This window comes from Myotis myotis, unplaced genomic scaffold (assembly GCF_014108235.1).
Source record: "Myotis myotis isolate mMyoMyo1 unplaced genomic scaffold, mMyoMyo1.p scaffold_m19_p_3, whole genome shotgun sequence".
NCBI classification, from domain to species: domain Eukaryota; kingdom Metazoa; phylum Chordata; class Mammalia; order Chiroptera; family Vespertilionidae; genus Myotis; species Myotis myotis.
This window is the reverse complement of record NW_023416335.1, coordinates 118,847,659-118,873,656: the sequence shown is the minus strand read 5'-3', so window position 1 is coordinate 118,873,656 and position 25,998 is coordinate 118,847,659. Positions and strand designations below refer to the sequence as shown.

Genomic DNA, 25,998 nt, shown 5'->3' with positions numbered 1-25,998 from the left:
GTATGGGAAGAATATGTTTGCCTTCTCTAGATTCTAGAGGCTGCCTACATTCCTTGGCTCATGGCCACTTCTTCTCTCTGCAGAGCCAGCCACGTGGCATTTTCTCTTCCTCTCTTGCTTCTCTCTTACTGGAGGCCCCGTGCATGAATTTGTGCATGCGTGGGGTCCCTAGGCCTGGCTGGTGATCAGGGCCAATCGGGGCCATCTTGCCCAGTCCCGATTGGGGCCAGGCCGATCGGGGCCGGGCTGATCGGGGCCTGCTGGCTGGAGGGAGGGATGGAGGAGGGACCACGGGAGGTTGGCTGATGGAGCGCACTGACCACCAGGGTGCAGCTCCAACATTGAGTGTCTGCCCCCTGGTGGTCAGTGTGCATCATAGCGACTGGTCAACCGGCCGTTCTGGTCATTTGGTTGTAACAGTCACTTAGGCTTTTATATAGATAAGGACCCTTGTTCACCATTTCCAGGGATTAGGACATGGACATCTTGGGGGTGATGGTGTCATTATTCAGCCTACAAAACAGGGCCTCTGCTAGATAAAAGCAGTGGTTAGAATAGTTTTTGTAGCTCAGTTACTTTTTCTGTGTTTTCCAGCTTCAGGTTTTAACCCGGGCTAGTAGAAACAACATATAGGAACCTGGAGGCTTGGGCTCAAGTTTTGGCTTGACCTGGACTTGGCTTTGGAAACTAGGGCAAGCAGCTTGCTTTCTCTGAGCCTGAGTGTCCTCACTTATGGAAGGAGATGCTTGGGTTTCTAGGGCCCATCCAGCTCTGCCATGGCTGAGTCTGTTCCCCTTCCTAACCCAGCTCTCATTTGTCCTTTTATTTTCTCATGCTGCTTTCTTCCATCAGCTCATGGAGAGACCAATGCTGTCCTGAAGAGGGGCAAGAGGACAGGTATGTGAGGCTTTGTGAAAATGGCTCCTGTGTGCCAGTTAATTAAAGGGAGCCAGAGATAGCAGAAATGAAGGGTGCAGGGCATAGCTTTATTTCCTGCCCCCTTTCTGCAGCCCCCACATAAAGTATCCTTGAAACAAATGAAAATGCTAAATGCCATGTAAGCCTAATTAGGTCATACATAACAGGCACAGTAATTTCATATGAAACTTCAACTATCCTTCTTTTCTAATTCAAGCCTGATAAGGTCAAATATTTGTAAACTGCCAGCCAGATGGAATCTGTATCTCCCAATAGCCCGGATGTTGTGTAACCCCATCTGTGTGGTGACTGGTCTGGGCTGTTGTCTTCAAGGAAGTGAGAGAGTCTTGCCAACTCTGGACATGGCCTTGAGGGACAACAAGTCATTTGGTGTTGTTTGTTCTCTTTGAGACAGGTGGCCCAGCTGTGCTCTGGAGCAGGCTGAGACTAGTCACTGGAGGACAAGCGCCATCTCTGGTGGCCGGCAGGGGCTCTAACGCCTTGTGTCTCACCTCACTCTTCATAATTGCCAACTTAAGAGAAAGTGTTGGCTTCAATACTAGGGAGCATTAATTGGTATTAATGAATCCTATTTTCTTTATAATATTATACCCATTCTACTGTTAAGCAAGCTGATGATCAAACTTGACTAGCAAAGATCACACAGCTAAAAAGTGGGAGTTGAGAGTCAAAGTAAGATATGTCAAATTCCAAAACTCATCTTCTTTTTACTATGGCACTTTATATCTCCTGGGCTCTTTCCTTCACCTAAAACTGTTGCCCTTGGACGTGGAGTGTGGGAGCCATGGCTGATGGGGCGGGAGGAGTCTCAGTTACGGAGCACTGAGCCATAGTCTGAAGAGTATTACAGCTCAAAAACACGTGCTCTGGCAAAGGCAAGACTGGAGCTAATCTCTGGGCCAGTTTCACATTGGCTGCTCTGGTTTCAGGTCCAAATTTAGTTACAGACTCTGAAAGAGCAAGGTCCCTGGATGGGCCAGTGTTGCTGGAGTGCGTGTATGCAAGTTTGTGTGGGTAAATGTGCAGCTGTGGCCTCTCCTTCCTGAGGAGGCTGATGGTTTGTTGAGGCAGGGAGAGTATCTTACACGCCTGTATTCCCCACAGCTCCTGCGCCAGTGTGCCACATGAGACACACACCCAGATATTCCTGACCACTCACCGGTGCTTGGCACTGTGGGGGCTGCAGAGTGCACTGAGACAGAGGCTCTGCTCTAGGGTAATGTCTGAGCAGGGGAAGAGGCACTAGAACACTTACGTAGATAGAAGAAAAGCAGTGATAAAGGCCATGAGCAGCACAGAGGAGGGTGATGGTGTTCTGTCACACACTGGGGACACACATGTATTTGTATGTATGTGCATGTGTGAGTGTGTGCTTGAGAGTGACTCCATGGTCATGTGAGGGATTTGCTTTCCCAGACACCTTATCCTGGGCAGGCAGCAGCTGTTCTTCCTTCCCTGATCACTGATCCCTTTACATCAGTGGTTCTCAACCTGTGGGTCTCAACCCCTTTGGGGGTCGAACAACCCTTTCACAGGGGTCGCCTAAGACCATCCGAAAACACATATATAATTACATATTGTTTTTGTGATTAGTCACTATGCTTTAATTATGTTCAATTTGTAACAATGAAAATACATCCTGCATATCAGATATTTACATTACGATTCATAACAGTAGCAAAATTACAGTTATGAAGTAGCAACGAAAATAATTTTATGGCTGGGGGTCACCACAACATGAGGAACTGTATTAAAGGGTCGCGGCATGGGGAAGGTTGAGAACCACTGCTTTTCATGATTATATTATCACTGATGATCTGAACTGAAAATGGCCTTTGTCATTCTGAATGAGAGCCTTAAGCCTGTAGTTTGTTTAAAAAAAAGAAAAAAAAAAAAGACTGCCGCCTGGCCGGTGTATCTCAGTGGTTTCGTGTAGTCCCATGCACCAGGAGGTTGCTGGTTTGATTCCTGGATCAGGACACATGCCCGGATTGCATGCTTGATCCTCAGTAGGTGATGTGCAGGAGACGGCCAATCAATGTTCCTACCTCTTTGATGTTTCTATCTCTCTCTCCCTCTCCTTTCCTCTCTCTGAAGTCAATAAAAATATATTAAAATAAAATAAAACAAAAACCACTGCCTTTTTCTTATGATGCTCAGCAAACAGGGTCTGCAGTTGCAGGCTGCCAGGGGACCACCAGTAACAAACTATGTTTAATCCATCTATGTCGTATACTGAAAGGACACTTTTCTTCAGTGGAATACTGAGTGCATCGAGTAGACCAAAGCAAACGTCCCAATAACCTCTATGTGTATGAAAACTAGGTAGCTGTCATCTTTAGAAATATGCTTCGTGTCCCCCCAAAGATTCCCTATGCATGCTTTTGTTCATTGTTAACTGTTGTGATTAGCCCCATTTCACAGATTAGGAAAACCACTTACAGGAAGGCTGCCAAGTTAGTCAGACATTCAAGGGGAGCTAATAAGCAGGTAGTTGTAATTCCAGCGGCATCCTGCTGCAAATCTTGAGTGCATTGGAGAGGGCCAGGAAGAGCAGCTCAATAGATCCGTACACATTGCAGGGGTTGGGCACTGTGGAGGTGCAAACAATGCATGTCTCTCTTTCAAGGAGTCATAGTGATCCTTGTCCATTAGCTGTGTTTGTTGAGACTCAGGATCATGGCCCTATTTCAGTGACTGCCTTAGTAGGTAGATGCTTTTCAGATTCAAGTATTTATTATCATTAAAGGAGGGAATTCAGGGATGGGGTGGGAGGCTCTGAGGATCCATCTTGGAAGCCTGTTTCTTTTGCCAGCATGTTCCAAATGGTAAACTCTTCTGCCACCCACATGTGAATTCTAGAATCAGTGACTATCAAAACAGTATATCGGACAGTGATGGCAAACCTATGACACGCGTGCCAGAGGTGACATGCGAACTCATTTTTTTGGGTTGATTTTTCTTTGTTAAATGACATTTAAATATATAAAATAAATATCAAAAATATAAGTCTTTGCCGAAACCGGTTTGACTCAGTGGATAGAGTGTCGGCTTGCGGACTGAAAAGTCCCAGGTTCGATTCCGGTCAAGGGCATGTACCTGGGTTGTGGGAACATCCCCAGTAGGAGATGTGCAGGAGGCAGCTGATCGATGTTTCTAACTCTCTATCTCTCTCCCTTCCTCTCTGTAAAAAATCAATAAAATATATTAAAAAATATATAAGTATTTGTTTTACTATGGTTGCAAATATCAAAAAATTTCTATATGTGACATGGCACCAGAGTTAAGTTAGGGTTTTTCAAAATGCTGACACACCGAGCTCAAAAGGTTCGCCATCACTGATATAGGACCTTAGAGATCATTTGGTGAACTCCATCATTTTATAGGTTAGGTCACTGAGGAACAGAGGGGTGGGGGTGAACTTTCCCAGAGTCACACAGCTTTTTAGTGGGAGAGTGAGGGGACCCATGTATCCATCCCTACTGTACTTCATCCTTGGTCTTCTTGCCTGTAGGGGAGAGCAGACCAGGAAGTGTGAGTGGCTGGAGCTGTGGCAATGGGAAGGTTGTGAATTGCTGACACACTGGGAAAGGCCTATGTTGGGTTGCCAGCAGAGCCCTTCCTGGTGTGAAGCCCCGTGGCCCTCCTCAGGCCAGTGGTGCCTCAGACCAGTGGCGTCCCCATTCCTCTCATTCATTGCTGTAGGCCCTGGGGACTCAGCTCACTTTAATAACATCAACAACTAAAGCAATTCTAATTAATGACTACTGTCCACTGAGAACTTCGTAAAAGGCTGCACCAGGCTAAGTGCTTATAAATTTTTAAAAATCTTTGAAACAGCTCAGTGGGGGTACCTACGACGTCTCAGATATATTAAATGACTTGCCCAGGCTCTCAGAACTTTAAGTGGCTATACAGAATATGAACTTTGGTCTCACATGACTCTAGATCTGTGCTTTTAACCTCAGACTCTACTGCTCTCTCTTGGTTGCCATTATCCACTCAGTTCCTTAGTGGTCTGTCCCTAACACTCAATATTTCCACACCCCACATTCTGATTCCTACTCTTTCCTTACTGTTTTTATAGATCAGCACCAGATCCAATTTGTCTTCAAGGTTATAACCCTCCTAATTACTATGGGGACATAGTCAGAGGAGAGTAAGGTAAACAGGGTGACAGAGTTAGAAATTGTAGTTTTACAACATGTTATTAGCCCTGGTTTCTGCTCTGTGAGTTGTAACTCCATTCTGAGGTGAAAAATGAAAATGCTGTTGACCTCTGCCTTCTATTTTTGGGCTCTTCAAGATGGACTTGGCCAACTTTCCCCTTCCACTCCTTTTGGGCTTAGGCTTTAGATGCAATTGAAGTTTGGGGATGCCTTTGGCCCAAGTAGGGAACTTGGATTTCGGAGGACCCCCAACCCAGGTGTCAGTCACTGCCCTGAGTCTCTGCCTCACACAAGGAGGGTCCTTCTCATCAGATGTTTTCTCAGTCTTCCAAGGAGAAAAAGACGTAGTAGAGGAGCCAGGAGGGGTCAGATATTACTGGTCTAGAAGGTGTCAGAAAAACCCAAGCAGAAAGAACTGAGAACTGTCCACTGAGAACAGAAAAGGAAGCTTGGCTCAAGAAAGATGGGCAAGTAAAGCGTAAAGGGGGTCAAATATATGGTGACAGAAGATTTGACTTTGAGTGGTAAACACACAATGCAGTAGAATTGTACATTTAAAACATACCTAATTTTAAATTTTTTTAAAATATATTTTTATTGATTTCAGAGAGGAAGGGAGAGGGAGAGATAGAAATATCAATGATGAAAGAGAACCATTGATTGGCTGTCTCCTGCATGTCCCCTATTGGGGATTAAGCCTGCAATTGGGCATGTGCCCTGACCGGGAATTGAACCGTGACCTCCTGGTTCATGGGTCAGTGCTCAACCACGGAGCAACACCAGCCAGGTGAAACATATCTAATTTTATTAACCAATGTCACCCCAATAAATTTAATAATAATAAAAAGAAGGATAGGGAAGAAACACATGTGGAGGGAGAGAGCTCAAGAAGTTCCTGGGTGCAAGAGGCACTGAGGATTTAAGATGCCAGAATAATTGAAGGGTTTAGGGGTGGATAAGTCAGTCCTGGCCTGGGTTTCATTGGATGGGTGCCATGTGTTTCTCTCTGCCTTATCTCTATCATTAGTAGTGGCAATCAGGAGCTTTGTCTCCTCACATAAAATTATCAGGACTCTGAGGAGTACTTGCATTCCTTCAGCGAACACTTCCCTTTATACCTGATGCATGTTCAGCACTGGGCTAGGCACCAGAGCTGCAGAGATGAACAAGTCGTGGCCTGCCCTGGAGATCCACCTGGTGCCCAAAGCAGAGCTTTTTTATTTTTTTTTAATGTAAAAAGTTTATTGAGCTATAATTGATACAGTAAGGTGTGGACATTTCATATCACCATCACAACCACCATCACATTCAATAATTAACATATTCATCATGCTCGAAAGTCAAAGCAGAGCTTTTGGATGACACCGGCACTATGGAAAGGCAGGGATTAATCTAATGTTCTGCTTACCCATCTCTCCCAGCCATAGATCTGACACCTGCTGGTATTCATTGGTGCTGGAGAACACAGTAGAGTGTGGTTTCACTCCATTGTGATGGCATGTTTGTGTATGTGCATGTGTGATTTATTTGATATTTGAAAACAATTTATGACCCAAACTAGAGGCCCAGTGCACAAAAATTTGTGCACTGGGGGTGGGTCCCTCAGCCCAGGCTGGACCCTCTCACAGTCCAGGAGTAGTCAGGGGATGTCCTACTGATGGCTTAGGCCTAAGCTGCAGTCTGGCCTCCCTCTGCGGAGGTGACTGGGCCAGCTGATCAGGGGAAGGCGCCCCCCCCCCCCCATCACCCCGCAGCTGCCACTGCCCGGCCTCCCTCTGTGGGAGGCGACCGGATGGGCGATCAGGGGACAGTCCTGGCCCCCCCCCCCCATCACCCCTCCTCCGCCGCTGATGGTGGCCCTCCCCCCTTCCCCATCGCTATTCCCTCCCTCTGCCCGCTGGCACACTCCTTGGCTGGCCTGGTGCCGCCTGCTTGCCGGCCCCCTGCTCCCCGCCAACTGGTGGTTCCACTTTTTGGTCAATTTGCATATTACACTTTTATTATATAGGAGGATAGGATTCTTTGCATCTTTCTCCAGCCTATATCATGTGCTGAGGGCTGTGCAGGGAGGCACTGGGTAGGGGTAAAGACCTGTCCTGCCGCTCTGGACTGTTCTGAATTCACTCCTGATTAGCATACATTCCAAATGCCGTCACCTTCTGACTTTCTTTTCCTGACAAGACAGCCCTCCTTTCCCAGATCTCTTTCCTCTAAGAATGTTCTTCCAAACTCTAAATCCAACACTCAATCCTTTTGGCTTAAAAAAAATAAATTAAAATGTTTTATATGTTTATATTATGTAAAATTTACATAACATAAAATCTATCATCTTACCCTTTTTTAAGTATATGGTTTAATAGCACTAAGTATATTCATATTGTTGTGCAATCAACATTGCAATCCATCTCCAGAACTTTTTCATATTCCCAATGAAACTGTACTCATTAAAATTCTAACTCCACATTCTCCCTTCCCCTCAAGTCCTAGCAAACATCACTCTACTCTCTTATCTATGGATATGACTCCTCTAGGTAGTTCATATAAGTAGAATGATACAGAATTTGTTTTATGACTGACTTATTTCACTGAGCATAATATTTTCAAGGTTTATCCATGTTGTAGCATGTGTCAGAATTTCTTTCCTTTTTAAGACTGAATAATAGTTAATTGAATGTTCAGACCACATTTTGTTTATTCATTTATCTGTCGATAGACACTGGCCTGTTTCCACATGTTGGCTATTGAGAATAGTATTTCTATGAACATGGGTGTAAGAATACTTGTGTGAGTCCTTGCTTTCAATCCTTTTGGATATATACCCAGAAGAGGAATTGCTGGATCATATGGTGGTTCTATATTTACTTTCTTTTAGGAAACCATACAGTTTTCCATAGCAGTTGAATAATTTTGAACATTCCCAACCAGCCATGCACAAGGGCTGCAATTTCACCATGTCTGTGCCAACACTTATTTTATGATTTCTTGATAATACTATCCTAATGGGTATGACATGCTCTCTCGCTTTGTGGACTTCCATGTTGAGCTCTCAGGAGTCCTGGAAAAACCCTGGGATAATAAAGTAGAAAAGAAAGGACAGCTGGAGCGGGCTTATTCTCTGTGCTACCCTTCCTAGGACAGCAACCCCTTACGTTGGTAAGCACAGGCAAATTGGAGGCAGCCAGTTAGGGTAGTTGAGCACATATTCTCTCAGGCTGCCTCTCTAGTGAAGAACCTAGCCTGTGGGTGGTGGAAGGTGGATGTCCAGCTGCACTTTATCATCCCTGGTCTTTGAGGTGAATGGGAAGGAGATCCAGTCATGGAGGACTTGGTGGGGCTGTGACCAGCAGCTGGGGAAGGTGATTGGAGCAGTGAGATGCCTGGACCAAAGGGTTCTATAGGACCTGAATATTGAGCTCAAAGGACCTCTAATGGTGCTTGGTTGAAACTTTTCATTCTAAAGAAGAGGAAATTGAGAGCCAAAGAAGGAGTGTGATTTGCCTGAGTGTGCAGAACAAATGGGTGGTGAGCTGGGACTGGGCTTCAGCTCTCTTGACTTCTGGCCTGGCTCTCCTTCCACCAACTCAGGGAAGAGTCGAGGTGGCTTCAAAGCTATTTGAAGCTTAATATTTATCAGGAAGCAACAGCCTCAGGGGACTTGCTTATTTTTCCTTGCCTTCCACCTTCTTGTCTGCCTGCTCTCTGGTAGCGGTTTTGCGGGGATTAATGAGATAAATGGCTTTGCCTTTTCTAGATGAAAGAAGCATTATCCTTTATACAGAGCATCGTTATTAAATGGCCTCTGAGTGTAGAGGAGTAAGCTAATGTGTTTCTTTTGTTCTGCCTTAATTAGAACTAGAGACGTCCAGGAGTGGGACACATAGTCTGTGTATGGGTGCATTCATGTTATGTTTTTCATGTGTAAATACGTGTGACCCACTCCTCACACAGTGCAGTCCCAATGACAGTGGAAGAATTTCAGAGTCTTTCACTAATAAAGGACCCGTGGGAAATGAGCACTGTTTATAGGGGTCTCTGTAATTCTCTGTATTCTGAATTCTCTGGATAGATTCACTTTTCCACAATCAACACTATTAATATTTGTATGTGAGAAATAGGAACTTTTAAGAGGTGATTGCTTAACATGGAGGGTGTGCTTCTGGGAAAAAGATTAAAACAAACAAACACTTTCAACTTTTATTTCACTGAAAATGAGTTACTCTTCTTTGGTGCTCTGAGGCTTTATATGTGGGCATCTGTGGAATGATTCTTATTAAGCAATATGTTCAGTTTAGGTAGTACTTTCAAAGACATAATCTCATTGAGTCTTTACGATTGTCCTGCGAGGAAGGCATTATTATTTCTGTTCTACAGATGAGTAAATTGAGCCCCAGAGAAACATACATGTTAGTACTTGGTGGTGTGAGTGACAGTCACAGGGTGAGGGGTCCGGGCTGTGATACTGCGAGGCTGGGCGGGTGGAGGAAGGCCACTCTCTCCCTCTGATGTCCAGTCCTGCTGGACCTTCTTCCAAGGCTCTCGGTTATGCAGATGGCCTGGCTCAGACCGAAGGCTGCAGCCTGGGGCCCTGACTCACAGGCCTGATGTCTTTCACGTCATGAACACACACCTGTTTATCCTCAGGGGGCCAAGCTGGTAGTAAATAGAATTGTTAAAAATTTGAGATGCTCATGGGTCTGGAATAATTTTCAAATCAACTATTTCGCTTTACCCTAAACCTACTTTTGTATTACAGCTGGGGAGATGGGGTGCAAATTATCCTTTGTCCAGAGTTTAGATTCAGGTCCACAGAGGGCCGCATAGAGGTGTGTACTGAGTCCCCAGGGGCTTGTTTCTCTGTGGCTGGGCAGGTGCTTTCATTTTTCTTTGGTGCTGGGGATTCCAGGCAAGGTGAGGAAGGGGGGCAGCCAGTTGCCAGGTGGAGTCTGTGGGTATCACCTACCCATGGGTGGTCAGCATCTGAGGCTGGTTTGGTCACAGTAAATTTTGCAAGCATACTTAAAAAAAAAATGATAACTATCTGTTATCTGACTACCAAAGAATTATATAGCCACAGAATGTGGCTAATGTAATAAAAATAGCTAGTACTTTATAAAGTTGTATGTCAAGCAGTATTCTGAGTTTTACATTTATAGCTCATTTGACTGTCACAACAATACTGTGTGGTGGCCACTGTAATGATTGCCATTTTACAAATTGGCTGTCTCAGGTACAGAGAGTTCTGGCTGGTCCAGTCAAACAGCCAGTAACCGGCAAAGCCAGAATTTGCAAAGTGCGCCTGGATTCTGAGTCTGTGGTCCTGTGTGGTACATGGATCTACCTTTCTGGGAACAAGTCTAACTTGTCACCTAAACATGACACTAGTCATATCTTGATGTGCTTCTTTTAAGTCTTTCTTCTATGAAAAAAAGTGTCCCTTGCTAAATTGGGGTCCTAGTGTGTGTGTGTGTGCGTGTGTGTGTGTGTGTGTACCCTGTTTCTGTTGCTTACAATTATGTTGTGGAATTTTTTCTGCATTGTTTTGCAAAATCATAATTTTTATGGCTTCCTAAAATTCTTTCATATGGATGTGCATTGATTTATTTAGCAGTCCCCCAGTGATGGGCTCTTAGGTGATTTCCAGTTTGGTATTGCTATAATTCACACTGTGGTGAATACCCAAGTAGGCACGTTGCTTGCCAGATTCTTCAATTAGTCCTTTAGGATAGCTTCTGTAAAGGGAGGTCAAGTGTTAGAAGTACATTAAAAACTCTGGTTAGGAGTGCTAAATTGCTTTTCTGACAGAGTTCATCAGCTCATGTTCAAAGAGGCCTGGGCAGGTTCCGGATGGAGTGGAGGAGCCCCGGGCACAGGTAGACCTTCTTTCCTGAAGAACAGAAAGGGTCATGGCTATGAGGGTCTGAATGTGTGAGCTCTGGGCTCCAGGCCTCAGCTGGGTTCAGCTCTGCAGCAGGACTGCTCTGCCATCCCCCTGAGTCAGACCATTGACAAGGCCTGGGCGTTCACAGGCATGAAGTGGAGTGAGAAAAATTACTGCTGGCTCCCTAAGGTGCCCTGCCCACTTCAGTGGGTGATAGGAAGCAGGCAGGGTGAGGCTTGGCCAAGCCTTCCTGTCACCCCATCCTCCCAGATGGTGAGATGGAAGGAGGTAGAGGCCACTGAATAGACCAAAAACTGCCCTCCCGATATAGTACTACCTCACTTGTTCTAATTCTGGTGATCAGGAAAGGTGCCGTCACTCTGTGTCTCTGTTTTCCTACCAGTGAAATGGGGCCAAAGCAATAAAATGCTAATATCACGTGGCCAGAAGTCTAAATAATTACTATGCTGGTACAGTTACATTTGAGCTACTCATTCATTCAACACATTTCTATTGCGCACACACCATGCTCTACACCAGCAGTCGCCAACCGGTGGTCCACAGACCACTGGTGGTCTGTGAGGTCTGGAAGGTTGGCAACCACTGGTTTAAGGAAACCTTTGGAGCAGTGGTCACCAACCGGTGAACCATGGACCACTGGTGGTCCACAAGGTCTGAAAGGTTGGCTGCTCCACACTGTCCGGGCTCTGGGCATACAGCAGTGAACAAAATAGGTAAAGGTGCCTGCTTTCGGTGGCTTCCTTTCTGAGGGGGAAGAAACAAACATTTACTTAACATATGATAATAAACACCTTTAACATATGACAAACATCATCTAAAAGAGTCGAATAATATCATCTCTGTAAACTTTTCACTAGAAATCTGTGAAGGCTAAGTGAAAATTCTGCACAAGAACATCCATGTGGCAAATGTGTTTTGAACATCTACTGACAACCACTCTCCTAGGATTTCTGAGGCTGCAAAGCTGGTTCCTGCTGTCAAGGAGCTTATGAATCACTGAGAGAATAAGAGAAGGACCCAAAGGTTGGAGTGTAGCTTCTTTCAGACACTCACCAGCTGAAGCAGAGGAGAGGAGGAGTGGGGTTTAGGTCCCATCAGTGCTGTGCTAGGCTACTGTGGCACTCTTTCCTGTTTTCCATAGCCCCTGTCCCCCACTATGCACCCCCCCCCCCCAGACATCAGCAACCTGAGGGTTTCCCATTTTTCTAGATAAGTGTCTGAGCTCAGCCAGGGCTGGGTCTGTTTTTACAGTGCAAAATCTACTCTGTGATTACACTTAAAAAGCCAAAATACTCACTTTTGATAAACTTGAAATGATCCTCAACTAGGTTCTGTAATTTAGGTTTTCTATCCAAGGTGGTGGGTGATTGATAGGTGCCTTAGTTCAAATAGTATGAGATCTCTCTCCTCTCCCTGCTTGGAAATAAATGAAAAAAAGTATTTTATTATTAATTTGCAATTTATTGTCTTTGTTTGGCAAATATGGTTTAGCTGTTTATATCTATTCACTTGTGTTCATCTTGCTTTTCTTCCTTCTGCTCTCTGATGTCAATATGACCTGAGTACCATGGGGGAAATGGCTTTATGATTAGGGTCTTCTGGCCAAGGCAGTATTTATTGGCCTCCAGTCCTCTGCAGATGAAGCTAGTTTACTTCTTCTGGGAGTCTGCCCTAGGATTCCTTTTCCTCTCTTTCCCTCCCTTTGACTAGCTGCCCCAGGAAGAACAGAAAAAAGGCCTAAGTTTTCTGGGTCACTGGAAGGGGAGCACCAGTAGATTTACCACTCTTCCACTTGGATGGGGCTCTGGAATGCTCCAAGTTCTCTGCCTTGGCCCCAGTCATCAGAAAGAGGTGGGATGTAGAATAGAAAAGAGACAGTTTCATTTAAGACAGCACCAATTGATTGAGTCAGGGAGATGGCCACAGATGTTCTTGGTCCTTCACTGTCTCCTTGTTTTGGAGCAGCTTTGACTACTTATGGTCATGGGCCTGTTCTGAGCATCCGCACCTCTCATGAACTGTGTTCATAGCAGGATGAGAGATGAGGAAGACAGTGATAGTAAGAGAGTGCTGTTGAAAAGAGTGTGAAGGTAGCTCATATAGGAGACAGAGGAGGCAGATGGAGAGCACCGTTGTTGAAATGTTGAGGAGACACTTGGGGTGCTTGCTGTGGGGAGAGGGCTTACAGCCCAGCTGGGATGTCTTGGGGCTCTCTTAGTCCAACTTGGGTTGGGGGACAATGTCAGCTTTCTCAGCTGCCCATTGGGAAAATTAGTTTTTCATTCACTTGTCAAGAGCATTAGCTACTGAAAAATGACTTTTGGTTTCTATGTTGTTTGTTAGGTCTTAGAATCTCATGCTTTGAAAACATGCCTTTGCACAGGTGGTTATTTTCTGGTCAGAAAATCCACCCACCCATCAGAATCTGAATCAGTTCTTGATTGCTTTTTTTTTTTTTTAAGTTTCTTTCTCTCTCTCTCTCTCTCTCTTTTGTTTTTACAGATTAGAACTAAGTGCTTCTGTTAGTACTTTTTCCCATTTCTCACACCTGATTCCTCATCATGCTCTTTCCATCATGACTACCTCTTAATATAGACCTGTGCTGTCCAATATGGTAGCCACATGTGGCTATTTAAATGTAAATTAAATGAAAGTTAAAATGTAGTTCCTCAATTGAACTAGCTACGTTTCAAGTGCTTAGTAGCCACAATGACTGATGGCTGCCATATCGGACAACCCAGAATTACAGGACATTTTCATCATTGTAGACGTTTTGTTACACAGTGTGACTGTGGATTGTATGGCTTAGACCCACAACAGACACTGGTGTAGCCATTTTAATAGGAAAGATACTTAATACAGGAATATAAGGGCTTAGAAAGTAATGGAAGGGTTGGGAGAACAGGCTCTGGCCTGGTCCTCCAGCAATGATTCCCAGAACAATACTGCAGAACTGGCCTGCTAAGAGGACTGGGACTCTGGGATAATTAGGAAGCTGGGGAATGTGGAAGTTGCTGTACCCTTCGGATCCAGGGATCAGGAAGCCATTGTCAGTGCCTTGCTGGGCCGTAGTGATGAAACAGATACCCTCCCCACCTGACTTAATTTCAATTCATTTCTTGAATTGGCCAACCCCTTAGTCACATCAGGAAGTCCAGCTACAGGGGAGACTGGAGACTAGTTTTTAGCTCTCCTGCCTTTGCAGGACAGGAAGGCACAGCAGAAGGAGGTTGGGAGAGCTATTGCGTTAGCCCACCAGTTCACTACATCTGCCACATGGTGCTGAGCCAGACCTGATTCTTCTCTGGATGAGCACTGCTAGGCTTGAAGTGGGCAGGGCCTTGAGTTATCTTCTAAGACCAAGACCAGCATCTTCCCTATCTGAGTTTCCTGGCTATCTTTGTAATGTACTGGGTAGGGAAGATTAATGACCTCCTGTTTTCTAGTTTTTTGGCCTTTAATGGGCAGAGAAAGCATAGTTTCTGATTCAGGTTGACTGCCACACTCTTAAAGGAAATGCAGGCCTCTTGTCACTACAATGAGATGACAGACAGTAAGAGCTAAATGGGCTTCTGCAAAGATCTTTGGTGACACCCGGCTTGAGTGAAAGCATTTCCTTTGCTAAGTGAGAGGATAGGACTTTAGGAGAAAGGCATGTACAGTTCTCTCCTTCCCAGGGATGAACTATTGTTTCTTGCTCTTCATAAGTCAGCATTGGTTGTAGTTGTATGTACAAAGACTGGTCTTTAGTAGTGACATCCTTTGTGCATGGCTGAGGGACTGAGGCTAACGAGGGAGGCCATGCTGTTGAAGCAGGCCTGCAGCTCTGTGCCTTTTTCCACACGGGTGCCTAATTGGGGTTCCCTTTATGATGCCAGGGGTTTGGGATCTCTATTGCAGAGTAGTGTGGAGGCAGGGAAATGGGAAGCACACTGGCACCCACTGTTTGAGCTATCCTTATTGAGATTGGGGAATCAGGGTTGGGGATTTTGAGAAAGAATCACTTAAGCACCAACCTGAAATGTGAGAAGGAATCACCAAGCAAAGAGCAGAGGGAGCAAGTTAGGTTTGTGCAGAGGAACTGTGATAGACAAGAGCTGAGCATGTCTGAGGGGTGAAGTGAGGCCAGTGTGTCAGGAGTGCATGGGACTAGGCCAAGAGACGAGTGAGATGAGCTCAGAGAAGTGGGCCAAGGCCCACCTATGCAGGCTTCATGAATCATGTAGAGTTCAGATTTTGAAGGGATTTAAATAGGAGAATGACAGGTACTGATTTATGATTTCTATTTCTAAAAGGTCACTCTGGCGTAGAGACTGGATTGGGGATAGTCAAGAGAAGTGAAAGAAATGTCAGGGGGCTACTGCAACATTCTGGGCAAAAAAATGGGTAGTGGCCTGCTCACAACCTCTTCCCTCAGATAGTCTCCCCCACTATCACCTCCAGGAAGTAAGTGGAAGGGCCTGACTAAGCCCATTCCTTAGGGCATAGACCGGCCCACTCCAACAGTGTTGCTGAAGTCTACCTGTTGTCCACCTTCATCTTTATCATGTCATCACTGTTAATACACTTGTTAACAACAGATATTGAGCATTTTCTGGGATATGGCCCTGGGTCAGGTTCATGGATAGAGATGGATTAAAGGGAAAAAAATGAACCTTTTTATCACTGAACACCTTCTAAGTCCTCAGCACCACACCTTTTCCCAGGGGTGAAGGGGTGGGTACCAAGGAAGCATAAGCCACTGCCTCCTGACTTGGACTCCTCCGTGGACCTTGCAGAGCAGAATGACCTGCAGCTGACCAGTTCATTCTGGGGTCTTAGAAAGTAATTGGAAAGGTTGAGAGAACAGGCTCTAGGCTGGGCCTCCATTCTGTTGGAGAAGCAGCAGCTACTGTGTGCAGGAGGAAGGAGCTGCTGCTGTCTTCAGGCAAGCTTGGCTATTTGACAAATGAGAGTCATTTTCTTATGTATGAGAAAGAGATCGCTGCTGTGGGCACCCACCTGTTTGTGTGTGGCCTGATTTGTTGAGCTGCTGCCCTGGGGCTCGTTCAGGGACAAGAGCATCAGTGGAAATAGTATGGTAAGGCAGGCGCCAGAGCAGACTTAAATAGTGGCATCTTTTCAGCTGGCAACCAGCAGTCAGAGCTTTGAATCAGCTTCATAATTTGAAAATTGATCTCTTTGCATTGGGTGATTTATTTGGTGCTAACAAAAGCCATCAAGGACACACTACTGCTTGCCTTTCATCCATGGCACTGCTCTGGATTAAAAAATGTTGAGTCTGAGATGGAGATTTTTCATTTCTGGGATTCTTGTAGAATTGTGCCCCTTGTTGTGGTGGACCTGGTGGTACTCATAGAGCCTCCAGTCTAGGGGGGGGGGGGCAGGGAAATTGCTTGGAGAAGAGGAAGCCAAGCTGGAACTTGGAGTATAGCCCTAGTGGAGGAGCCTCGAGGGGCCCCGCCTGCCTCACCCGGTGTGTGGCTTTGTGTGGCAGTGTCCTTAGTCATGTCACAGGGCTACAGCCATGCTCAGAGCTGCCAGGACCAAAATACTGAAGGCTGTTTTCTTGTCTTCCAGCTGGGGAGAGGTTGAAATTCCATTTTTCCCCACGGGCTTATTCGTATGTGCTTTCTCCAGATGGAGTGCTCCAGAGAGGTCCTTGTGCTCTGGGAACGGTTCACAATGTGAATGAGGTCACCCACGGTGAGGGGTGGCTCACAAGGCAGCCTACCAAGGCGTGGCTTTCAGAACCCCTCTTGGCTCTCTGGAGTTACAGCCATTTAGCCATGGTCTCCACACCCCACACACAGCCTTTCCAAGGCCATGGATATGCTCTCATGCTGGTGCTTCCTGACTTCTTTCCAAGCGTTGTCCCAATACTCCTTGGTTTTCGGGACTGGCAAGTGGTGTGAGAGAGGGTGATTTATAATGCTTGCGGGTGAGTACAAAGATTAGAGTGTGAAGACAGTAGAAAGGCGTGAAGTGTTGAGGGCTTGTGTGAGGAGAGAATGGAGAACTGGGAAGAATGATGGTTGAGACATGGCTGCTTTTACTTAGGTGAGGGAAGAGAAGTAAGTCCAGGAATAAAATAGTCTATTAAGCATTGTCAGTACCAAACTGAGAAGGAAGGAAAAATGATGTATCTCAGATTGAACGGACACAGAATTGCAGCCCAGTCTGGTGAACCCAGTAAGACAAGAGAGGAGGTTGGGCTCAGTCACTCCAATGCAGCAAATAGGAACAGGAACACCTTGCACTGTCATTCATCCCAAAGTTCCCAGGGTTACTAATGGGCTGTTCATGTAGTGGATGCTGTTCTGTGAAGATCATATAAAGGATGTTCTTGGGATCAGAAATTCAACCTCTTCAACCTCAAGGCCCATAAACCAGTAGGAGGTGTGTGCTTTGTTTGTGGCCACATATGTGAGCACGCACGTGGGTATGCATGTGGACTGTGTGTATGAGATCTGAGGAGGTGGAGGATAGTCTAGCATTTAACTGTGAGTCCTGTGTGTGCTGCAGAAATCTTCCATTGTCTCACTTTGTGACCTTTAATGAGTCATACGCTCCTTTGTTTTCTTATGTGTTAAATGGAGATACTCATGCTTGCTGGTTGTTAAAACAGTTCTCGTGCTCCAGGTGCCTTTATTAATTTCAATTCTCTCTTCTAGTTTTTTCCTCTGGGATCTTATAAGAAAGGAGAAGGCACATACTTATTGGGGTCTTCCTAGCTCTATACTTAAGCTCCATGAAGTAAGTGCAGGGAAGTATGTGAGAGACAAGACTTCTAGGAAGTGCTGGGTTCTCCATGATTCTGACATTCTGGTTAACATACTTTACCCCTGAGGGTATGGCAGCTGCCTGGAGCAGCTGGGGCAGAGGAAAGGCGGAGGGTGAAGGGAATATACTGTGCAAAGGGAGTCATTGTCATGTTGAGAATATAGCCATGGATTGAGTATAGCAAAGAGACAATTTTCTAGTCCTTAGGGGTTGGGAGTGAGGCTCTAATGCTACAGGGACCAGATGGCAATAGTGCAGGAGGTAACTGTTGGGACAAGAAGTCAGTAGACCAGTTGGCACTAAAGAAGACCTGATGTGCTCATCTTGGTATCATACAGGGTGGTAAATATGTGGCATCTGCAATACCATTCCCTACCATTTGTGCCCTTGCAGACATCACTGATCTATCATGATATACTCTCCTGTTGTGCTCAGAAAAGTCTTAGAATCCTTTAGGTACAGAATTTTGGACAGTGATTGGCATCAGAGTGGAAACTGACTGTCACTGGGGTGATGATGGAAAGGATGTAGACTTTGGAATCTGGCAGAAATGACACCCCAGCCACGTTTGAGCTTATGGCACTGAGCACACATATTAGCCAGGTGTATTTTGGTTGCCAGGGACAGAAACTCAATTCAAATTAGCTTAATCTAATTTACTTAAGTACTAAAACCAGAAAGCTCAGGGTAAGGCTAGCATCAGGCTGGATGCAGGAGCCCAATGAGGTTGGTAGAGTCTGTCTCTAGAATAGATGTTCTCTGGGTGAATACGTTCTCACTGGCTGAGCTGGGTCATGTGCTCATCTCTGAACTGGTTCCTGTGGACAGGGCTGGTGGTAGGGATGATAGAGTCCAGATAGCAGGTCACACTGGGAGCAACAGTTATCTTAAAGCCAAATTTAGATGAATCAGCCCCTGGTAAAAGCTGGGGAGAGGTGATTGGCAGAGCACCAAGTTTTCGTCTGAATCCTGGTGGGTTGCAGTGAGGAGAGGTAAGGGCTCCACTGGGTAACTGTTTCTGGACTCAGCAGCTTCCCTTATGTACACTGAGCAGAGAGGAGGATTATGGTGGGGGGACTGGAAGTGATGTATGTGCAACTGGTCTGCCTGCTCCAGCCCCAATCTTCCAGGCAACTGATATGGCATCCCGATGCCCGGCTCTCTGCCCACAGTAGCACCCCATTCCCTGCAGCCCCTCTTGATCCTGATGCACCTGGCCAGTTGACAGATCTCAAGGTCATGCTTCTGTTCTGGGGCATTCAGGTTTGGGCCCAGGCTGAGCTGATTACCTGGCAAACCTTGGAGGATTCTGGGGGAAGCATCAGGCCGACCAGGGTATGTGTGGTATCTTAGGGACAGTCTTGAAGGCTCCAGAGCACTGCAGATGTCCCTACTCTGGACTTCACTGGTTCCTACTCAGGTGTCCTTCCTGCAGTGCCCTTCTACCCCACCCTGCCAACTTGTCACAGGAAAGGCTGGCTGGGTGGTTCTGGCTTGGGGTCTCATGTAGTTGCAGTCAGATGGTGACCAGAGCAGCTGAAGGCTGGCTGGGAATCTGTCCCTCTGCATGCGGTCTCTCTATGTAGGGCTGGTGGGCTTCCTCATAGCAACCAGGCTACCTTGCAGAGTGTTTGGCTTCCCTGAGGGTGAGCATCCAGAGAGAGTCAGGTGGATGCAATGTTATCGTCACTTCTGCTGTACTTTATTGGTCAAAACAATCACCAAAAGCCAACCCATTTCAGGAGAAGGGTATATATAGATCCTGTTTCTCAATGGGAGGCAGATGTCAAAAGATGGGCTGACATGATTTAAAACCATCACAGTCCCCTACCCCCTCCTATTAAACCAGCTCTCAATGTCCTGATGGGTTTAAGGTACCTGGATGTAACCTTACTTTGGTCCAACCCCCTCATTTTGTTCATATATATATATATATATATATATATAGAGAGAGAGAGAGAGAGAGAGAGAGAGAGAGAGGGCGAGCTCAGGTACAGAGATTTGAGTGAATCAAACTCTTCAATTCTTTGGGCATTTGTCATTGATCCATACGATAGCTCTCTTATTCACTTCATTCATTCATTTTTCTTTTTATCTCCATATCCTACTCCCATTTTCCTCCTCACCTTCCTTAAATAATCAGCCATTCTCTTTAATGAATATCATTTTATTTATTCTTATATAAATGTATTTTAATTTACATATATTGCATTGTGTATTTACCTTTTTCTGTATCCTGCCTTTCTCTCACACTGCTTCTGAGATCCATATATGTTATAATACACATCTTTATGTCATGTCTGTCAAAATGGGGCAATGAGACTAGAGAAGGGGAATGACAAATGCAAGGTCACACAGCTGAACCAGGACTAGAACAGATTTCCGGACTCTCTTTTCTCAGCACCACACACTGTGTTTCCATGTTCCCCTTCCAAACTGCAATAGTTTGAAATAAGGTCTCTAAGTAATTGTGAATCTGGGATCCAGAGCATATCACAAGCTCTACTGTTTTCTCCCTGGTGACTGTTGTCCTCTGTACTCTTCTCCTGCAGGTTCCAACTATGGGAGCCCACGCCCAGCTCATGCCAACATGAATGCCAATGCAGCGGCAGGGCTTGCCCCCGAGCACATCCCCACTCCAGGGGCGGCCCTGTCCTGGCAGGCAGCCATTGATGCGGCCCGGCAGGCTAAGTTGATGGGAAGCGCTGGCAACGCGACCATCTCCACAGTCAGCTCCACACAGCGGAAGCGGCAGCAGTATGGGAAGCCCAAGAAGCAGGGCAGCACCACTGCCACACGCCCACCTCGTGCCCTGCTCTGCCTGACTCTGAAGAACCCCATCCGGAGGGCATGCATCAGCATTGTCGAATGGAAATATCCTTTGTGCCCTGGTCTGGGCAGAGTGTGTGCCCCAGTAGGGCCAGCCCCCCAGTACCTACCAGCCAGTGGGCTGTGTTGTCCCTGCTGAGCCTATAAGTGTTATCTGACCTGTTGCATTTATTGGGGCACTGTAAAATGCAGAGTTCCAGGTGCAGCTCCAGACTTGGTGAATCAGAGTCTCTGGGGATAGGACTTGGAATCTGCTTGTATAACAAGCTCCCCAGGTGTTTGTTTCTTTGCATGTTTTTTCATATAATAAGCAACATTTGAGAAAATGAGCCTACGAGGTTATGACATATCATCTTACCTGGCTGAGCTTGCCCAGGGACCCACGTGTTGGGTTAAGTGGTTTCATGCTGCTACTCCACAGCCTTCTTTTCCTACCATGTCATGGCGCTGGCATAGTTTCATGACCTCCCTCTCTCTAGGGCAGTGGTTCTCAACCTTCCTAATGTGTGACCCTTTAATACAGTTCCTCATGTTGTGGTGACCCCCAATTTCATTGTTACAAATTGAACATAATTAAAGCATAGTGATTAATCACAAAAACAATATGTAATTATATCTGTGTTTTCTGATGGTCTTAGGCGACCCCTGTGAAAGGGTCGTTCGACCCCCAAAGGGGTTGTGACCCACAGTTTGAAAACCGCGGCTCTATGGTGAAGGAGCCTAGGAAATGCAAGATGGTGGTGGTCAGGGACTGCAGCTCTTGGTTCAAGGCCTCGGACAGTGACTCTCAACCTTGGCTGCACCTTAGCATCACCTGGAAAGCTGTAACAAAATACAGGTGCCTGAGCTCCACCCAACATATTTTTAAAATTCTCCAGATGATTCTAACGTGCAGTCAAAGTGGAGATTCTGACCTGCAGTGTTAAACACAGAACCACTCTGTATGGAAATGAGTGACTGGGTCTTTGAGAGAAAATGGCTTTCTTTGAAAGGTTGGGCTCTCACTGTAGTCACAGGCCCCTTGACATTGTGGGAATTGTGGGTGGAGCTGGAAAGGACCTTAAAGATCAGTAGGTCCACTCCTGACTTTCCTTAGTGATGACATTGAGCGCCACGAAAGTGGCTCTCAGGTTCATATGGTTGGTGACAGACAGGACTAGAACCTGGTATTATTGTTGGGCATTTTTATAATAAGAAGTCATTCAGGCTGGGCTACTGTGGCTCTGAAGGTTCAGGATGGGAGTGTTAGGTTTCATTCATGAATTTTTATGGAAAAATTTAAAAGTCTTGGGTAGTGGTTGAAAGGCCAAAGAAGATGACTCAGGGAGAGAAGAAAGTTTGTATTTAGGAAGAAATGTTAGTTCTACAAATGTTTGAACCCCTGAACTAAAAAATAACTTTAAGAGATGCAGTTCAAGCCGAGTGGCTGCTCCACAGCTGGCCAGTCTGTCATGAGTGGCCAGGTGTGGATCTGGTTCTCAGATGACTGGGCAGGAGGCTTGGCTTTTTTGGCCTCATCAGGCCACTGTCAAAGCTGCTCCCTCAGAATTGTGGAGGTGGAGGGCTGGGGGCCCTGAATGCCAGGCTTCTCTAGAGATGGGGGGCACTGGGGCCTGGAGAAGCTGCGGAACTTTCCCAGACCACACAGCTGGCAGCTGACAGTGGGCTTTCAAATCCAGGTTCCCCAATTCCCAAATCCATGCACTTCCTACAGCCCACACCCCCATAGCACAGAAGAGAGGTACTAGGGTGGATGTTCAGGGGGCGCCATCCAGATTAGCAAGGGCTGCAGAATCTGCGCATGTGGAAGCACGCTCAGAAAATCTACCTTAGGAGACGTTTCAGTGAGTGCTAGTTAACCTCCTGGGATGCATGGGTCCCTGGTGCTGGTGCCATACAAAGCCTGGGAAGAAGGGGAGAGAGGAGAGGCAAGAGTAATATACAGGGTAGGTGGGGGAAGAGTGGTCAGGTCCAGTATGCCAACTACGGGCCTCAGCCACCTCGTTGCACTGCTCCCCACATACTTGGGCAGAGGGGTGCTGCAGCCACTCTCCAGGGGTATGTGTCCTCCATCCACAGGAGAGGAAGTAGACCCGGTCTTGGTAGGTGGTTGGTGGCATTCCCAGATAGCCTTTGAAGGGTAGCTGATGGGGAAGGAGATGGTCTGGTGTACTAGCCAGTCAGTGCTCTTGAAAGAGTGGAATTTGATGCTGTCATTAAGAAGAGAAGGCAGTTTAAAAAATGATCTGGGTGTCTTGGGTCACTGAACACTTGCAGGGCTTACCTGGTCCTCCACAGCTAATAGCTTTTCTTATCTGCCTGATTGGTTTCTTTACTCAAAATCTTCCCCAGCTGTAGCCAGTACTTTTAGCGTAAGGTGATGGATGGATAACTGGATGGGCAGGAGGTGGAACTTACAGTGCAAGAAACACCCCAAGTGTAGCCCTCCTCCACTCTGGGACCAAGCTGACATTCTGAGGACGATGTGTGAGGTCTGGCCTAGTTGAGTTAATGTGCCCTTGCCCTGGGGGCAGTGAGGGAGCACAGAGGATTAGATGATGGAAACCAAACTGACCAGCCTTTGGGCTGAATGTCACTCTCCTAAGCAGGTGGGGAAAGGCTAGGAGGGAAGAGGAATGTGTAGGAGGGCTAAAAGAACTAACTTCCTTAAATGCTTCAGGGTAACTTCAGGATAGATCAGTGTAGAGTTGTCCTTACAAACCCAGACCCTGGAGCCAGGCTTCCTGGGTTTGAAGCCATCCTTCCACGACCTCTGTGACTTTGGACAAGTTAACCTTTAATTTTTCACTTAGAAATGAGAATAATAATTGTGCATTCCACTCAGGATATTTATGTAGAGCAGTTAGAACAGTGCCTGGTACAGAGTAAGTTCCCAATAAATGTTAGCTATGTCCTCCCTGTTGCCATCACCATTGTCATCTTCAACATCACCACCATCCTCACTTGTTCCTTGGCCAACTCAAGGAGCAGCAGGCGTGTTGGAAAAGATGAGTCAGTAGGTCTGGTTCTGATCCTGGCTCTGGTATTTCCCAGCTTGGGGTCTGGGAGAGGTTGTTTTATTTTCTCTGTCTGTCAAGCTGGGAGGTTGGACAGGCCCAGTGCATGCTTTATTTTTTACATCAAAGCACAGAAAATGGCGACTTTATGAAGTATGCTCCATAAATGCACCCCCAGTTGCACCCATATGGCCAAGGGGGATCAATAACGAGCACACTGGCTGGGAAGCCTGGACTAGATTATCACTAAGATGCCTTCCCGGCTCAGGGTCGCCTGTTAACAGAAGTTAGAGGCCATCTATGACAAGGGAATGAGCGCTGGACTGAGAGGTCAGGGAATTGGGTTTTAGTCCTGGCTGGTCAGGACCTGCTGTGGGGTCTGGGAAAGTTTCTTAGGCTCTCTGGACCTCAGAGGTTTGGACTAGCTGATTTTTAAGTCTTTTCCTGCCTCAAGATATGTTAACTTGATGAATACAGGTTTCATGTGCTGGGAGATGAAGCTGGTTCCTTCTCCCGGGAAGTCCCATCCTCTCCTTCCTCCTTCCTCAGACTCCATGGTCTAGGCCAGTGGTCAGCAAACTCATTAGTCAACAGAGCCAAATATCAACAGTACAACGATTGAAATTTCTTTTGAGAGCCAAATTTTTTAAACTTAAACTATATAGGTAGGTACATTGTTATTAACTTAATTAGGGTACTTCTAAGACTTAGGAAGAGCCACACTCAAGGAGCCAAAGAGCCGCATGTGGCTCGCGAGCCACAGTTTGCCGACCACGGGACTAAGCTGAAAACTTGGCAGTGTCAGGGGTTGGGGGAGGTGGGGCTGGAAGAGCATAAGCTAGGTGCTTCCTCTGAAGCCTCCCCCCTGTGGCCATTAATTGTGGGTGCAGGACGTGGGGGTAGTATCACTGGAGCTCATTTTCCTCCCGAGGTTGTGTCCTGCCCTGATATGTTGATAAATAAATCCAGGCACAGGATCCCTGAGTGCACTGCTGCTGGTGCGTGGGTCTTGGCTTGTCCTGCTGGATCCCGGCACATACCAAGGGAAGGGGGAGAGGACCTGGGACGTAAGCCTTTTCCCTGGAAGCCAGGCCCTGTGGGGTTCTACATGGAGCTGTGTCTTAAAGAAAAGGCAGTTCCCACCCTAGAAGCACAGTACACATGCTACAGTGCTCTTAGGGGTCCCGAGGCCCTGGCCATTTTCAGGTTCTCTAGAAGTTGTCAGAGAATAAGAGAGAAGAAAAAAAAAGGCATTCTGAACTTCAAATTAAAAGAGTAAAAATAAAATCTCCAAATTTCAAATGAAAAATCTTAAAGTCTAGTGTCTGCCTTCAATCCCCCTCTGTCTGCCTCTCCCCTCCCAAGCTTGAGTCCCTGGGTGGCAGCATGAAACCACAAGGAGAGGGGTCCTGGGATCACAGGTCCTGACTGGAGAGGCCCTGCTCTTGAAAAGCAACCTGAGCACACATGAGGGAAAATGAAGTCCAATGCAATCTAAATAAATAAAAGAAGGAGAAAAAGTTTTTAGAAATATGTGTTTACTCTGGCACGCGACAGGCCTCCACTGCTTTTGACATATTAGGAAAAATTTTGGCGGGGACCCATTGGAAGTACTTAAAAAGGCATATGTTTCTTTTCAGAATACAAGGGGCTTGGAATGTATTGTTTAAACAAAATTCTTATGAATCTTTGATTCATTTAAGAATATATATGTATGTTTGTTTCACTTGTGCTTTCTGCAACATTAACTTCCTTAACTCCCTTCCTCAGACCATTTGAAATCATTATTTTACTGACTATTTTTGCCAATTGTGTGGCCTTAGCGATCTATATTCCCTTTCCAGAAGATGACTCCAATGCCACCAATTCCAACCTGGTAAGTCCACCATCCCAAATCCATGCTTCTCTTCCTTGGTGGAGGACCGACTTGATCACGCCGATTCAGGTCGGAATGTGGGAGAGCAGGGAGGTTTGCGGGAGACGTGCCTGTGATGTATATGTAGCACTGCTGTGCTGAGGTCTTGGGGCTGTTCTGCTCTTGATTGGAAGCAGCACTTGTCTTATCACAGCCTGTGTTTAGAAAGAATATTCCAGCTAGGTGGTAGTGCGCGTGTGCGCGCGGGTTTGCGCACAGCAGGTCCTCTGGATACTGCCACATGCGGCATGTGTTATAGGGCAGGTGTTTGTGGAGTGAACTTTTATTCTCTGATCTTTTGGGGTATTTAGGTGTCTCTGTTCATTGGTAGGGCTTGGTCAGGTGGTCTGTAGTATCGCATGATAAATAATTTCTAGGAAGCTTTTAGGGAAGTTTGCTTTTGCAGCCAAGATATATTATTTAGTTAAAAGGGTTTTATTTTCTTGG

General features: G+C 46.2%; 1 protein-coding gene across 11 annotated transcripts in view; it reads left to right on the top strand.

The window, feature by feature from the left end:
* Positions 1-25,998, top strand: part of CACNA1C (calcium voltage-gated channel subunit alpha1 C) — a 698,738-nt gene that overhangs the window by 134,974 nt on the left and 537,766 nt on the right. For all 11 annotated transcript variants that reach the window (XM_036302132.1, XM_036302133.1, XM_036302134.1 and 8 more), the window contains exons 2-3: positions 20,343-20,664; positions 25,407-25,512. In XM_036302132.1, coding sequence (XP_036158025.1) covers positions 20,381-20,664; positions 25,407-25,512 — 390 coding nt within the window. In that variant the 5' untranslated portion in view covers positions 20,343-20,380. The remainder of the gene's footprint in view (positions 1-20,342; positions 20,665-25,406; positions 25,513-25,998) is intronic.